Raw genomic sequence first — 16,688 nt, forward strand, 5'->3', positions numbered from 1 at the left:
CCACTCAGCAAATTTCTCTGATGAGTATCCCATATATATATCTGCCTGGCTCTTGCACAGAGACACAAATCTTGTCTCACCAATCCCCTACCTGAAATCTGACACTGGATGGAGAAGCACTCTGTTCCTTCTGCAAGGCAACCTCCTCGCTGTTTTTTAATTTCCCTACAGCTGGAGTGCTGCCATTGCTTGAGTTTCTGTCAGTGTCTCAGCTCTGGAAAATTTCAAACGATTCCAAGGAAGCAGGATCTTTGTAGATGCTCACACAGGCTGCAGTTGTAAAAGATGTGCTCTGGCATACTGAGCAAAATGATTAATGCAGTCTTGGTGAATTTGGAGGGCCAGGGATTTTTGCATTGGCACGTTACCACTTTTTTTTTTTCTTTTACTTTCAGTGGTTCCATTAGACTTGGAGGTGGAAGTTTGAGGTACCACTTAGCAGAGTGAACGAATGCAAAGCTGTCTTTAAACAGTTTTAAAGTTGTTTTAAAGTAGGCAAAGCAATATACATCTAAAGAGAGGGATCATTTACTCCAGAATATGAAAATACCACTGGACTCCTTTCCCGGAGGACAGTAATTGATTTCCAAACCTGAGAGCTTATGGGGGACTCCAACCTGCTAATAGGTCAGGCTCTCTCTTAAGAAAACCTCTATCAGAAGTGTGGAGGTGGCTTTGTTTACTCCATGGTGAGAGAGGAGGTTGTGTCCTATGTTCAGAAGTATTCTTGCCTTCATACCTTCATATGGGGTGAGTCTTGATACTGGAAGCAGTTTTAGATCCACCACATAGTAGGCTCAAGTTAAGCTAGAAGTACTAACCAAGAAAGAGTCAGTTCTGGCTTCCAATCTCACACTGGGCTCCAAAGTGACCCCCTTGTGCCAAATGCACAGAGTCTCTTCCCTTTTCTTTTGCATGTGAAACCTCACCTCTCTGTCCCATCTTTTCGATTTTCAGTTCCCAGTGCCTCAGCAAATAGGGGCCAAGTCCTCATTCAGACACTGTGAAAAATCCCCAATCAGGATCTGGACCAGTCTGCTACTTTGGACCACAATGCCCACAATCCACAATTTGGAGCAGGCTGTTCAAGCCTGTAGACCTTCCAGATGCTGCTTTTAGCCACATCCTTCATAAAATACTAAGCCTGTGACTCAAGTGTTCCAATGTCTCCACTCTAATTAGGCTTGCCTTACCTCACTCCCCTGTCTTGTGCTGGCTATGTCTGCACAAGAGACTGGTCTAAAATATGGTTCTGGTTCACTGGGTTCAGTGCCTTGCTAGTGTGATTGATGTATGATTCAGAGAGTTGTGCAAACCGCAGCATTTAGGTTGATTCAGTGAAGCATGGGTTAACATCATGTGTGATCAAAGGGCCTTTCCTCACTACTGGGTTGAGGTGTTCTCCCTTTGTGCTTGAATCGTCAGAAAATTATACCATCATGAAATTGGCCATCCCTATTGCCGATCCTTGTTCTGCATTTATCACCTCTGTTCCAGTTGCTGCCAATCAGTGGGCTTCCCCCCAAGGTAATGGGGAAACAGAGCTTAAGGGAATTCACACACCTTGAAGCTGCCCTTGAATGAGAGGAAATATACTTTAACACCACTCACCACTACATTTCAGGACAATGTAAGGCCATCTCATTTATGGGCTAGGTCCGGGCATTCAGTGGGGGGTGGGGGTGTCAAAAAAGCCAAAATGCTGTGCGACCGAAACTCTGCTCCTTGGTACAAGTGATTTGCTGCACTTAAAAGAGGGGTGGGGGGTTGTGTGGCTATGGCCACCATCTTCAATTATTTTGCCTTCCCTCCTTGCCCTTGAGCTGGGAATAAGATGAAAGCAATGTCATGGGGGCACGTCAGAGAAAAGGATGCCTTTTTGACTCAAGCCACCTATCCACGTATCCTCCTTTTATGCCTTCTCCCTAGGTTTGATTTAGTGGTTGAAATAAAACTCCACCGAAATCAGTGAAATTTATGTTACTCTTGGATTATGCTTTGTTTTTGGGTAACTAATTAGAAACAAAACAGCTTTCCTCTTTGACTAATCAGAGGTTCACCACAGAGGTATAAAGCCATGCAAAAGTTGGAGACTCAGACCTTAGCACAGGGTGCAAATCCAGACCAGGAGGTTAGCAGCCTCAAGTGCTGTGTGAATCAGTCCTGCAGGAGGATTAATCAAGGAGGTTACTGTTGTCAGCATATGCTCATTTTTCAAGGTCTAGTGGCAAGTTTTTGGAGAGCGAAGGATGGGGCTGCAATGGTGATTCCAGAAGACAGAGGAGGAGACTTTGTACGTTCAGCACAAGCAGTAACTTTGGGGCCCAGAACGGGATTAGAAGCTCTCAATGGGGAGAAAAGCCGTGGAGAAGCCTTGCATGGCCTAAAGGCTGGAGTAGGATGCTTGTGGTTGCGTGGCGGGGAGGCCAGAGCTCTGATTTCTCCACCCCCTTTTTCCTTCCCTCATGGCTTGCACTCAAGGCTTTGGCTCCAGAAATGTTTTTTGTCTCTCTGGAAAGTGGGAATGAAAAACTGCAGGAAATGAACACGAGGGTGGGAGAGACCCCGCTCCCGTATTTGCAAGACTATAGAGGGCAGCAGAGGAAGCTAGCCGGAGTGGTTGCTGTACCGTAATTGCAAGAGACTCATGGAAGAAACAAGGAGTTTGTTGGGGTTACATGTTCTTTTAAATCAACTGCCTCCAACTGGATGCCTTCAAGATGTGTTAGGCAAACTCCCGTAATTCCTAGCCTGGATATGGGAGCTGAAGTTCAACCTAACCCTGAGAGGTACTAGGCTGGAGAGATTTCTTTTGGTGTTGTGTTGTGGAGAGCAAGTCTTGATGATTTGCGCAAGTGAGATTTCCCATTGAGGCAGGAACAAACATGGTTTAGTTCAAGTAAATGCAAAGAGGTAATCACTGCCATTATGAAAAGGCCACTGCTGACAGTAGTAGACAGTATATGTGATGTCACATGATAACTGAGATAGTGGCTTCATAATTGCCCTCCTTCCTGCATATAATATTGATAGGAAATACGGCATAGTTTCTTAGAAGTAAACCTTGTTGGTATCAGAAAACTTGTTTCTGAGAAGGCATGCAAGGGATCAGCCAGTAAACTGCAAACCAGGGGTTTCCAAAGTGAAAGATTCAAAGAAGTGAGTTGATCAAGTTCACCTAATCTTAGCTTTTGCTATTCAGATAATGCAGCAGATGGAAATGAACTGTCTTATAGGATACAACAGCAGTGTGAAAAGGGTTCTGATCTTTGCCATTCCTCAGTTTGTCCCACACAGGTGGCCTTTCTGTGGCCTGAAATTGGAAGGTCACTCTGAAAGTGTCCCATTGGCTTGTTCTAGAAGAAGGCATTTGCTGGTTGCTAGGCAACTATCAAGTAGATCCCATCAACTAGCTGCGTTTGTGAAAAATAGGGTCAGTAGAGTTTTGCCTCTGGGTACCAACTTGCCTGGCAACATCACTTTTGGCTTCTGCCAGACTCCCTACCTTGCCTGATATTTTTTAAAACATAAAAAGTAGAGTCAAAACTAAGGGGAAGTAGGCCTGCTATAAAATGAAACACCAGCTTCTAGTATCATTTTTATTCATGAGAATCTCTCAGGGTTCCCTGTAGACCCTGTTATGTATTCTTAGAAAATAAAAATGCTATATGGTTGCAACTTAGTGTTTTCTTGGAACTGTCTCTATCCATTCAAGGTGGGGGGAAGACAAAGCTAAGTTGGAGTGGTGAAGAGCATCGCTGGGGAATGAGAATACCTCATGAGTTTGCTTTCTGGTGAATGGGTGTTATGATTGGCATGTCTTCCATGACAGCTCTTTTGTAAACTGGTAAACCCACCACGACAGCCATTTTGTGAACTGGCAAACCCCACCATGACGGCCATTTTGTCAGTGATAAGTTCTGAAAATTCCAAATCAGTCCAAGCAGGTTGTCTCCCCTTCGTAGAAAGCAGCCAGTTTTGATTAGGAAATGGCTAGGTTCTCCTCCTGAGATCTTGTTTGGAAAGAATTAAAATGACCATCTGAGACTTGTATACAATGTTTTTGGTGAATGGGAAGTCATGGAAGAACTCAAGGAGCACTTTTTCTGCCTCTGGGCTTTTATTAAGGTCAGCTGAGCCTGACTATATGGCACCCTCTAGTGGCCTACTATCCTGGACACATATCCCTTCTGCCCAATGGCAGGACTGTTCAGCTGCAGGACTGTGCTGCTTGCAGAATAAATACTGTATGTGTTTATCTCTGTGTCATACTATCATAGTTAAATTCTTGATTTTACCACCACTCCTGCATTTTCATAGTCTGTTTAAGCTAGTTTCAGGTTTAACACCTCTGAACCCTGCTGTTCGCCAGGGCTAGCTGCTTTGTTTCTGCTGCTGCTCCCTTTAAATCATGCTATCTGCTATTTTCACTGTATATAGAATTTAGCTTCCAATCATGGTGACATGCTCAACTTTGTCTGCAGTGCCCCCTCTGTCCCTAATCCATTACTATCTATGAGAGCCTGTAAATGAAGATGATGTTTAGGAGATAAAGGATTTAGGATCCAGACGCACAGGGGTGCGGCTAAAAAGACAGCAGCTTGTAGCAGGGAAGTTATGGTAGCTGGAGCTGGCTAACTTGGAAATGGTTTTTACTTGACTGTTCCAGCACCCAACACAGACACACAGACACACACACGCATGCACACACAGGCAGGGTGCCCAGTCTCCTCCCAGTCCCCCAGATGCCTCCAGCTCTGAAGCCGAGGGTGGTGGGAGAAGGTGAGCAGGATCCTCGGCGTCATGAAAGCTCCACACCAGGCAGGGGGACGCACTGACCAGATGCTAGGGGCAATGGGGGATATCCTGACATCGCTGGCCCTACCCAGCCAACCCTGGGTAAGATGTGAGGGAACTAGGCAGTGGGAGGCGGAAAACTTTTGCAAGAGAAGAGGCAGTCTTGCATGTAACATTTAAGCACAGTGGAGATGATTTGGGGCAACTGAAGCACTATGAGGAACATCTCTGGGTCAGTTGTATGGCAGGTTATTGCTTGCCTGGAGAGAATGCATTGTTCAAAGAAGTGGGGGATTTATTCTCCTGGGAGAATATACTTCCTTATTCTCTTCTGAGATGAAGAGGGAGGACTGATAATTCCCCAGGACAGAAGATAAGTACGTTCTGAACTCTTGCCATCTACAATGGTCCTGGGGAGGACAAGGCGACTCAGTGTATCTGCCTGTAAGATTCTGCACAGAAATAATAATTGCTGGTGGATTTTGAACTGCAAATCAATAAATTTCTATGTCATTATCTGTGACCAGGACTGTTGTGGTATTTGGAAGGGTGCCAGCCATTATAGACAGAGTTTTAGTTTTGTTAATTAATTTGGAAGATCTGCACTGTCCCTTGATCAGAAGTAAATCATGCCAGACTAGGGTCATTCTGATCCTTCAGGCATTTCCAGCCCTGAAGGTCGGAAGGTAAGGGTGAATAGGAATCTCTTCTTTCCGACTGAGCAATTTTCTTCATTAAGACTAAGCTGGGATTCTTAGGTTTGGGGTGAGTTTTCCCATCATCCCCCCAACTCAGTTGCAAAGTTATTTTTATTGTTCTGAGAACTGGGATGTGGCAATGGACCCAGGGGAAATTTTTCTTCCAATCTTTTCATCGGGGTGAGTCTGTGCCTCTCCCCACCCACAGGGCTGATATCCCTAGTCCAGGACAGAAAAATGAGCTTGTGGGGGTTGCTGAGCAATGCTAAAGGGTGGGGCGGGCACAGCTCTAATGGAAAAGTAAAGATTGGGTTTTTATAATCTTTGGAACGCTCCTGTCTTTGCAGAACTAAATGTGCTGCCTTGGACGAGGCTGGTAAGTTACTAAGAGAGCTTCTCGGAACGAGGACAGTATTATATGGTATCTCTGGAGATATTTGGTGGAATGGATTGTTTTGTAGGGTTTTTCTCAATTAGATTAGTTTGGAGTGTTGTTGTGGAAGCTGTGCAGCCACAGTCACTCAAAAACTGCATGAGGACATTGCAGCATTCCTGTTTCTTGGGGGATAGTTTTTTTTACAAACTTTTTTTTTCATAATTGGGCCTTAACAACAACAAGCGTCTTGATTTCCAAATGCTTGTACTTTAAACAGAATTTCTGCTCAGTTTAAAATGGGCTGCCACTTTCTGAAAGGCATTAGTAGCATTAACAAGCAGCAGGAGAGAATTATAGCTATCCACAGATTTGTCCTGATGAAAGCCAAGGAAAAGTAGGCTACCTGGTGTTTTAGTTCCATGGTGTTTTAGTGTTGCCCTCTCCCAACCCCAGGGCTAATGAAAGAAGATTTGCCCCTCTCACTCATGACCTTTGCCCACCCCAGAAAATTAGGGAGTGGGACAAGGATTGGCAGAGGCTCTATTTACCAACAATGAGTGACATAGTTGCCAAATCTGATGTTTGTGGAACCTGTCAATGGTATTCTCAGCATGTTAGAACATGTTTCAAGGGTCTTTTTAAGCTAACCTTGCCCTTTAAGTCTATAAACATTACTATCTCACAGAAATCCATACTAACCTGTTTTCCCTGATGTAGCATCAGGAAAAGTAGGCTTGTGGTACTAGGAAGGCTCAAGTTTTATTGTGGTGTAAACTCCCCCACCCCCTTGGCAAGAAACAGAATAGCATGACTTCCTCTCTGAATGCATTTTCATGGAATATACCTATGGTAATAAATCTATAGCATTTTGCTGGCCAAAAAAAAGAGCTAGTTTTACATTACCTGATGGGATTTTAACTGTGGCCATAGCTGTTTGCAAGCCTGATGTGGGGGGGGGGGTTTGTTTGTTTATAGAGGTTGATGTTTGCTTGCTTGTTTGTGTACTGTAGTCTACCACCATGCTCCTTCATGGTGCTATGACCCACATGTCATGTTGAACAGTGTGTATGGTTCTCTAATGGCATGATGGTTTTGGCACAGACTCACTCACATATGGTAACCCAAGAGAGTAGCTGCTTAAATTTATTTCTCTTCAGAAGGGTTCCTCAGCAGGGCATCATTCTTGCAGTGCCCAACTTCTGTGCTTCATCATCTTGGGACTGTCGGGCTTGGGTCCCATGTTATAAGAAGAGGGATGACCATGCAAAGGAAGATGGAGCTTTGCTAATTTTAGGAGGTGTGGAGAGAACTGAGCAGATGTAGCTTGATGTATTGCTGCTGCAATGTCTACTTCTAAGGGTGTTAAACAAGGGTGTATTTTATCCCCCTTCCTATTTAAATTTTATACCAATGATATAGTGGAAAAACTCATAAAACTATATAGTTGACATGTAGCATTACTTTTATATGCAGATGATATATGCAGCCATTATCTCAACTTCACCTATGGACTGCACATATTGCAGTATCACAGAGGTCCTGTACTTACTAGCATCTGGTCATCCCAATTTCAAGGAGGAAAGTGTGTTGAATCTTGAGAAATAAGCTATGCTTATTTTATGAAGTCTGGCGAACTTAGCAGTAGATTCAGGGACAGATAAAACAAAGTGTTTATTCTTACTATGCATCTCCTGAACTCACTGCCATAAGACATGGTGGCCGCTGGCTTCAATTGTTAAAAGTTATTGATGATAGATTTATTGGTACAGTAGTTAAATAGGACCTGTTTGTACAGAGCAATATGTTGGTTACCGCCTATTCCTTTTTGTGTGTGTGGAGCGAAGCAGAAGCATTTAGTTCTGTTTACAGGTTTCCTGGTGGTCTCTGGCAGACCAATGTAGAAAACAGGATGTTGGATTTAGGTGGTAAGATGGGAAGTACACACAGGAGCCAGAATTCTCTCCTTCCCTACTTCTTTTATTTTCTGCCAGAACTAGCATACGCATTGGCTTGTCTTTGTTTCTGCTCTTTTAAAATCTACTTGTAAAAATTACTGTTTTTCTATGTCCCCAATATTCTCACACTTCCTGCTTACTCAGTATTTTGCTCTGGTGCTCTGTCCCCACCCCACCCACCTCAGGAACTGCATTATATAGCAAAAAAGTTTCAGATCAGTGTTTACAAATTGGTATACCATATTGTCCATTTAGTCCTGTATTCTGCTTCCTGCAGTAATCAAACAGATACCTCCAGAAAGCACAAAAGCTGGGCTTGAAGAGGTCATCTTTCCATATGAATTTCATTTCGGAATTTCTTCTAAAGAGATGTGCTTCTTCAGAACAGAGAGATTCCATTTTGCTGTGAAGTTAATAGTCGCTGTTAGAGGTATCCAATTCAGTGGGAAAGAAGATCCCATTCCCCTTTATGTGAAAATTCTATCTATCAGCCCCTTTTATATTACTCATAGAAACTGGGTCACCAGCGTTTGTGGCCAAGCACTTCAACTGTGTAATCTAGAGCAACTCCCAGCACCACTTCTGTCGCTTCTGTGACCTGCTCGGATGGTTAGTCACTGCACTGTAAGCTTTACTGGGAGGAGAAAGGAAGTCAGGAGTTTCCTCTTTTATTCTCCCCCCGAAAAAAAGACCAAAAAAACCTGTAAAGAAACAGCCAATGGCAGTAGAAATACAGGAATTTGGTTTCCTTCACTGGGGAGAGTGGGGAGAAATTTTTCATGGCTTCCCTTTCTCTTGCAGAGAAATAACAGTGGGGACCCTGAAGTTTGGAAGCAGTTACTGGGAAAAAGGGAAGTACTGTGGTTCTTTTCTCCCTTAGCAATCCTCTTCTGGACCATGAGAGAGAGGTGAACAGAGTTTCCACCCTAACTTCCAACTTCCATGTTTAAAATAATTGGATTCCCACCGTGGGAAACTAATGATATGCAAATATGCAGTCATCTGGTGGGAAAACCATGGTGGGTGAGGAGAAAGAGAGGTAATGATGAACCATGAAGTTCTGACTTGGAAACTGATGCATCCCTTGGGGCCAAAAATGTTTGTGTCTCTGATCCAGACATTGGAATGGATGTTCTCCTGTACCTCTATGAAGGCCTGGAAATCCCTGTTTCTTTATCTCTCACTTTTAAAAGTAAGTTTCTGTCTTCAAGTTACACATTTAAAATGAATTGACACAGTTTTGAAGCTTGCCATGAAAGGTAGAAAAGAAGTGAGGTTTCATTCTGTGTTTTAGCTGTTATTTTACAACTGTATGTCAAAGTACCTCTTGCCTTCTCTGATTGCACATGAACACTTCACGCCAGAATATACACATACAGATATACATACATTCTCAGGGGTTTTTTTCCCCATTTGAGGGAAACAAGTACTTCAATAAGAAAATGGTGTGAAAAGTGCAATATGTCTGCCAAATGTAGTTCTGGCATCCTTGATGCTCCCAGAAATGATCTGCAAACTATGCTAATTGCATGTGTCAAAAATATACCCATTAACGGTTGTGTGCTAGCTGTGATCTATTTCTGACACTGAGGCTCCTCATACCAAACAGGTTGTCTGAATCCTAACCTAGAATCTAAACTTGTTTTTCCTGCTTCATTGCAGCTGTCAGACCTTTACTCACAAGAGCAGCGAGCTGAGATGCAACCCCAGGCTAGCAACAAAGACAACAGGGGGCAGCCTGATATGGGATCCCAGCAAGAAGCAGTAACATCCTCAGGAATCCCTGAGGTCCAGATCACAGAAGAAGGTGAGCCGCTTGATTTATTTCATTGCTGGGTTGCCTCTCCAGATCTAGTGCAATAAGAAAAGCAGCTTTACCATTTCTTTTCATCTTGTTATGCTCCAACATGATTGATTGATTGATTGTTTATACTTCTGTGCTGCCATTTTTCCCAGGGATGTATGTTCCTTCTCTCAATACATTTATTCATTCACTGTGTACCTCCAAAAGCTTAAAAAATTGGTAGTATACAATGTTGGAAAGTAAAGAAATACTGACTTGCCTTCTCACTGAACTGGGGAACTTGGACAGTGATTGTAATGTCTTAATGACTCCTGTCTTCTCTGACAAGCAGTGTTTCTCCAAAGTCTTTCCACACCACTAGCTATTAGCGTTTTGTGTGTATTCCATCACTGACTTATACTCCTTTCAAGTGGGTTGCTTATGGGAGGCCTCATCATGCTGATATTAGGACCAGAAGCTACTCCCATGAAATCTCCCTATTATTTGCTCCACTAGTATTGCATAATCTTAATTTGGGTTTGCACAATCTTAATTTGGGTTTCACAATAATCCATAGCTTGTTTTAAATATATTTTTGAATAAGCCACAATTGGTTGGATTTATACATCATTCTAAGTCAAAAAACAAAGTACACCACAACGGCTAAACCAGCATGAAAAATAATGAAGTTTGTTGTGTGAACCCTCCCAATTGTTTTTTTAACAATAAACCATAGTCAAGCAGACATGGCTTAATGTGATACTTGATTCCAGTCTGAATCAAAGCTAAACCAATCCCAGTATGGCTTTGAATAAAGTAGGAATCCAGTCTTAGCCATTCTTTGCGTCTTTCCCCTGCTTATGGTCTATTTCCATTGTGTTTAAAAAGATCTACTCTTCCTGCTGATATGATAAAACCAGGATAAATAACTAGCATGGTCACTGGGCAATACACGTGCTTCTCTCTCATTTCTGGAAAATGGGGTGGGAAAGATGCTCATGCGTTTCTTCCAGTTCCCCATAGCAGAGTTTCTATCTGATCCAGTTGGACTACTTGGTCCATTTTAGATGACTGCCCAGGTCTAGTGTACATTAAAGACATATTTCAGAGGCCATCCTGAGAGAGGGGAGATAGCAAGACTGATAAGAGGAGGACAAGGTACACCTATAGGATGGTTCTGTCAACAGCCTGAGTGAGCCCACAGCCTGCCAGCTGCTAGTATTTAATACAGTGGTCAGCAAATCTCCTGTGATATTAATTCTTTTAAATTAACATATGGGAGAAGTGGATACCTAGTATCCATGGCCCTGTGTTAATATCCCTGCTTTAATACAGAACCCATTCTTTATATGACAAACGGGGCAGTCCTGTGGACCTCACTGTATAAATGGGTTCCTTGCATTCTTAAAAAAAATTAATAGCCACTTGTCATATTTGCCTGACATGTTTTCTAGAAATCTGTCTGTTAAATGAGTGCAAAACAATGAAGAAAATCTGACCTGGGTGATTGAATGTTATTTTGGGAAATAAAGCTGTCACATACCTAATCAGTGACAAGGAACCTGAAATGTAAATGCTGGAATCAAGAGAATTAAATGCACAGTTTCCATGTTTTTCAAATGTAGTTCCTTTCCCCAAGGCCATTTTCTTTAGGATGGTTTTTGGATGCAAGTATCAGGTCCCAGATTCAATTCCTAACAACTTTAGGTTGGCTGAAATACTGCTTCAGAACTGTTGGCTGCCACTATGAAACTGCCTTCCCCTGCATGATACTTGCTAACTGTATTAACTGCAACTCCCATAATCCTCAACAACTGCTTGGGAATTCAGGGATTGTGAACCAACAACTGATGAGATAATATTGGAGGCAGCACTTGACTTGGTTTAACTCATCAAGAGGGTGCCAGTCACACTTGGCATAATTGCTCCCAAATAGGTAAAAATCAAGACTTAAAATAAGGGGGAGTCAGGGAAGAAAATCCTATATTTGATATAATATAAACACATATTTAATTAAATTAATTAATAGAATACAGTTAACAATACTATAAACTACATATTGAATAATGTTTCCCCTTTATCACCTTAAAATTAAAACTGGCAAAAGGTATGAGGAATTCCCCCAAAGCTTTTGTCAACGTGCAGACTAAAGTCCTCAGGCTGTGTACCTCTGATCTTAAAGTATAAGGTTTCTCAAACCCTGATCTGGAGAGACATCTGTCATCTGTTTATCTATTATCCATCCATCCATCTCTGAAAGTGTACAGGTACATAGAACAAAGTAAAAAAGAGAGACAGCAGGCCCTGCTCCTAAGTTTACATTTAACTGAAGAGGAGGGACCAAGAGAAGAGAGGGAAAGGAGAGTGAGAAGAGCCAGATGGCATATACTTCTAGATTAGGCTTTTATTATACAATTGCCATGCCTCATTTAGGGAATTTACTCCTTTTTTGTTTTCTTAGATTTTATTTTTCTTATACCCAAAAAATCCATGAAGGAAGAAAAGATGGAATAGGTAGATGATGTCATTTCACCAGTACCATTAGAGGCTATCCTAATGCTACCTGGAAGCATTCAAAGTAGAGAAATTATTTTTGTTTTCCTTGCTTATCATGAAACTATGAAGAAAATAAATCAATAAATGTCAGAAAATAAGACCTTCCTTGGGAAGCAAGCAATCAAGGTTGCAGCCACAGAACAGAGGAGCTAACACTGGGTTCATTGGGTATAAAGGGGTGGGGGGAAGAAATATATGAAAGTAAGAGCATTAGAATGACTGAAAGTTGGCAGAAGTTGTTTCAAACAAATACAAGAAAAAGAGGGAGGCAACACAGAGGCTAGAAAAGAGGAGTAAACTGTTCATGGCAATAAGCAAAATAAATGAGGAACTCAAAACAGAGGTAAGACGTTTGAAAGAAGGGGCAGGAAAAGATGAGGGAATGAGCCTCTGCTGATTAGTTTCCAGAATAATTAACAGATCACAGCAGAGCTTCCATGAGCAACAGGCAGGGTAGTTAGGCATGTTTCTTTCACACCTGATGACATCTCTGCACTGATGGGTTCTTGAGTAGAGGTGGAAACAGATTCCTTGGCAGTTCCATCTGCTTGCAAATGCCCCCACTTTTCTTGGTTCTCCAGCCAAGGTCTCTCTTCAAATGAGTAGTGAGACCATTCTTGTAATCTAGCACTGCGAAAGCCAGCCACGTTCTTACCCAACTGGATCTGGAATTGGGACTAGTGGCCTGCAACTCTCCTAAACCAGGTCTCAAGGGAAATGCTTGATTCTGCTCCATTGAGAACTTGGCTAGAAGCTGAGTAGTTGGCTAGCCACTCCAAGTGGCTAGCCAGTTAACTATAAGCTTGCAGTGGCCTGGGTGGAAAAGTTTCTCCAACTCTGAGCTTTCTATTATCTTGAACCTTGAATATCTCCAACTCTCAGGAGAGCAATTGTGAAGTGGGCTACCAATTTAAAGCTGCAATGGACAGGTTTATTCCCTTGAGTGATTATGAGTGTAGAAGTAGTAGGTAAAATGTGCATGACAATTAAATAATAGATAATGTAAGAAGCATTGCATATATTCAGATAACTGATTTGTAGTTCCTCATTTATCTTCTGCCTTTGCCCTTGCCAGCACAGCCAATGTTCTGCAAATTGACTGGGACAGTTTCCTCCCCCCACCCCCATATACCAATTCTAATTAATGGAAATTGAACGGGAAAAATACACTGGTATTTTATGCCCCAAATCCACTTACAGTCTACAGTTACCCAGCTGTAGCTTCTGCTTCTCTTGTGTTTCTTTTTACTATCTCTCTGCCTTCCTTTGTGCTGTCCCACAGCTTCACTATACAAATGTACAGTTGCCACCCTCCTCTAACAGCATCCTGGCTGCAGGATACCAGGCCTTGCCCTCACCTCCATCTGCGCTGATATTTGAGTAATATCCACTCAACTATTAACATTCTTTCCCTTCTGAAATTGTAGTTTGGGAGAGGAGAGAAAAGCAACTGGACTAAGTTCTCTCCATGTGAGAGCTTCCAAATAACTTGGCACTAAAGCTCCCACCATCAATAGGCATTTTGGTTCAGGGTTATAGATATTATAATTTAACATATTTGGGGAGTACCAGGATGAGTAAGGCTTGACCTAGTTTCGGTAGCAAACTATTCTCAGCACCTCACCAGAAGCAATGACTAACTTAAATGGTGCATAAAACCAATGGTCTTAGGGTAAAGACATAATATTTTTAAGATGCTTACATCTTTAATAATAAAAAGAGAAAGGTGCTGTGGTTTAAGCCAGGCTTTGGAAGAGTCAAATCCTAAATATCCTCTTGAGTCCTAGTTATCTTTGAAAAGATTCTGGGAAAGAAAGACAGTTTGCACAAGTCACTCTTACCATTATTATTGCTCCATATGTTATACACGTGAAATTGCACTTTGAAAATAGGTGCCAGATTCAAATCTGATTTGAGATAAAACACAACATATACCAGAATTGAAGAGTTTGCAGATAAGGTCTAATCTACAGTTTGTAGCAGAATGGAGTGATAGATTTACAGAGGAGATTGTACCATATCTCTGAAGAGTGTGTAAATGCATGGTGTTATTTTTAAAAGCTATCCATATAACAATCAAATACATCCTGCAAGTAGGAAAACATCAGACCAGGGAAAAAATGTTTTCTCTCAACTTCCTTTTTTATGTCTTAGCTTTTTCCTCTAGGGAATTGATTTTATGACTGGTTTTTAATGCTGATCATTAAACCAGCCCAGTGAGTTGATCATACCAAAATATAACCATCATTCTGCGGTACATTGGACAGTCTGAAGGAACTTTGTGTTCCTGGATGACAATTTTGAGTCTGTTTCTAGTTCTGCAGGATAAGCATTTTAGTTATTGTACTATTTAGATTCTGGTTGGAGATGATGGGGGTTGTAGTCACAACATGCTTGGGGAGCATTAGGCTGTGGAAGGCTTCCAATAGTAGTGAAGCATGTTCCTGACAGGGTCAGCTTTTTTTTTTTTTTTTTTGGTGGGGCAGTAGGAATTTGAAAGCATGGCATTGTGGTAATGAGGAAGGGGAGAAAAAAAATTAACAGGCGGCAATAAATGTAACCACTGGGGACTGGTGCAAACGTAATCAATATTTCCTTTATTCACGAAGCATTTTTGTGTTGATTTTGTATATTCTAGTTATATCTCGTTTTTCTTCCAAGAACCTTTGAACAGTCTGTATGGTTCTTACCTACTCACCTCCATTTTATCCTGATAACAATTCTGTAAGGAAGAATGAGTATTATGATTGGCTCAAAAACATTACGTGGCCGGGAGAGGATTTGAACCTGGGCCTTCTCAGATAAGTCTGGCACTTTCGATGATTAGATTTCGTTTGGCCACTTATCCCCCAAGCAGATTCATTGTGGGGAAACATGAAGCACTGAAAGTTCATACTGTATTTTTAACATAGCAAAATAGTTATGTGCTGCCTGTGGTTGTCATCTGCCTGCCTTTTTAAATGGATTGGTACAGTTTTTCTGGGAGCTCGAAGTGTACATGGGCGTGGGCAGTGCCTAAACTCATTTCATCATCTCAACAATAATCCCTGAAATAATTGAACTGAGAGATAATGATGGGCTCAAAGTGAGCCGGTGTGGACTTCAACCTGGTCTCCTCAGTCCCAGCCCAACAACTTAACCACTGCATCATACCAGCTCTTATGTGTGATGGGTTTCGAGTATATCTATTTTTTCTATGTGAAAATGTATTTGTATTTTATTTGTTAGGTTTACTGTACATCCTACCTTTTCTCCAGTAGCCTAAGGAGCTTAGCCCTCCTTTCTCCCATTTTATCCCCATAAGTGTGAGAGTCAGGTTCGGCTGAGAGAGAGTGACTGGCCCAAACTAACTATTGTCTTCTGCGTAGGCATTTTCTGCTGTCCCTTGTGTTCAAGATGTGGGTTGAATCTTGAGGCTTCTGCCTTTGCTGTAGGAAGTTGGTGTGAAAAGGACCCAAATCCCTCTTCACCTCCTGTTTCTGGGGTACCGCTGCCCTGTGTGGGCAGGGGGAACTGTAACAGTGATACACGGTGTAGGGTTCAACCTTCACAACCCTCAGCACAAGAGGAGTTGCCAACTCATTCCTGGATGTTCCATTAGCTTCTATGCTGAGTCTCCCCCACTTTGTACACTTTGTATACTCACCCTGTTTTACTTGTACATCCACACACACTCACACAGACACATGCATGTCCTCTAATTTATTCCTCCTCGCTTTCTTGCATCTCCAGTCCCAGACTGCTGCATCCACTGAGGTTTGTCTTCTTTCCTCGCCACCCTCGCTGTAGCCTATCTGCTCGCCTTCTGCGGTGGTGGGAGCTCCGGAGATCTCGCTTGTGCCTGCTGCAGGCTCAGCTGCTGCAGAGCTGGCTGCAATGGCTCAGCAAGAGTGAGGAAGGAGGGAGGGAGGGGGAGTCTGGCTCCGGGAAGCTCTGGAGATGGATGAAGAGAGAGAGAAAGAGAGGGAGGGAGGGAGGGAGGAGAGAAGCAAGGGGGCAGCTGCAGAAGCTCCTCCTCCCCACGGGCAGCACCAGCCCAGCCCTGTTGTTCTGTCACTGAGCAAACGGCTGCGGTGGCAGGAACTCCCCCCCCACAGCCCCCTTTCACTGCCTGGGAAGTACTGTCCCCTTGCTCGATGGCTGGCATAGTGAGGGACGGAGCCCAGCACAGCCGGGCGGCACCATGAGAGGTGGGAGCCAGCAAGGCTGTGCTTGCCACCACTTGTTCCGCAAAGTCCTGGCCAAGTGCAGCTGCTGCCCCTCCAGGGCACGAGGTGAGTGGGATTCCTAACATAGGCACTGTTTTTCTGCTCTCCCCAGCTCCCTCCCCCGCCCCCCCCCCCCGCCCTGCTTAGCCACAGCAGCCTTTATGTTGCCTTTCTTCTTAAATAGACACTGTCATTCACCCATCACTGCTTGAATGCCACCTGGCCAATGCCAGCATCACTGTCCAAAGTGGGCATCACCAACCAGCAGCATGGTATGGGCGTTGCCTTCCCTGTTCAGTAATATCACCTGGTCTG

At 43.0% G+C, this 16,688-nt stretch overlaps 1 protein-coding gene across 4 annotated transcripts in view; it reads left to right on the forward strand.

Moving 5' to 3' along the window:
* The window catches only part of ARHGEF25 (Rho guanine nucleotide exchange factor 25), an 83,268-nt gene that overhangs the window by 11,745 nt on the left and 54,835 nt on the right, over positions 1-16,688 (forward strand). For 2 of the 4 annotated variants that reach the window (XM_015890605.3, XM_007422051.3), the window contains exons 1-2: positions 4,766-4,899; positions 9,489-9,633. In XM_015890605.3, the coding sequence (XP_015746091.1) occupies positions 4,804-4,899; positions 9,489-9,633 (241 nt within the window). In that variant the 5' untranslated portion in view covers positions 4,766-4,803. Of the gene's footprint in view, positions 1-4,765; positions 4,900-9,488; positions 9,634-16,199; positions 16,440-16,688 lie in introns of those variants that run through there. The other 2 variants (XM_007422052.3, XM_088137972.1) reach the window with 2 other exon arrangements.

This window comes from Python bivittatus, unplaced genomic scaffold (genome assembly GCF_059951505.1).
Source record: "Python bivittatus isolate LINGU-HERP-01145 unplaced genomic scaffold, Pbiv_v1 ctg000220_np1212, whole genome shotgun sequence".
Lineage (NCBI taxonomy): Eukaryota > Metazoa > Chordata > Lepidosauria > Squamata > Pythonidae > Python > Python bivittatus.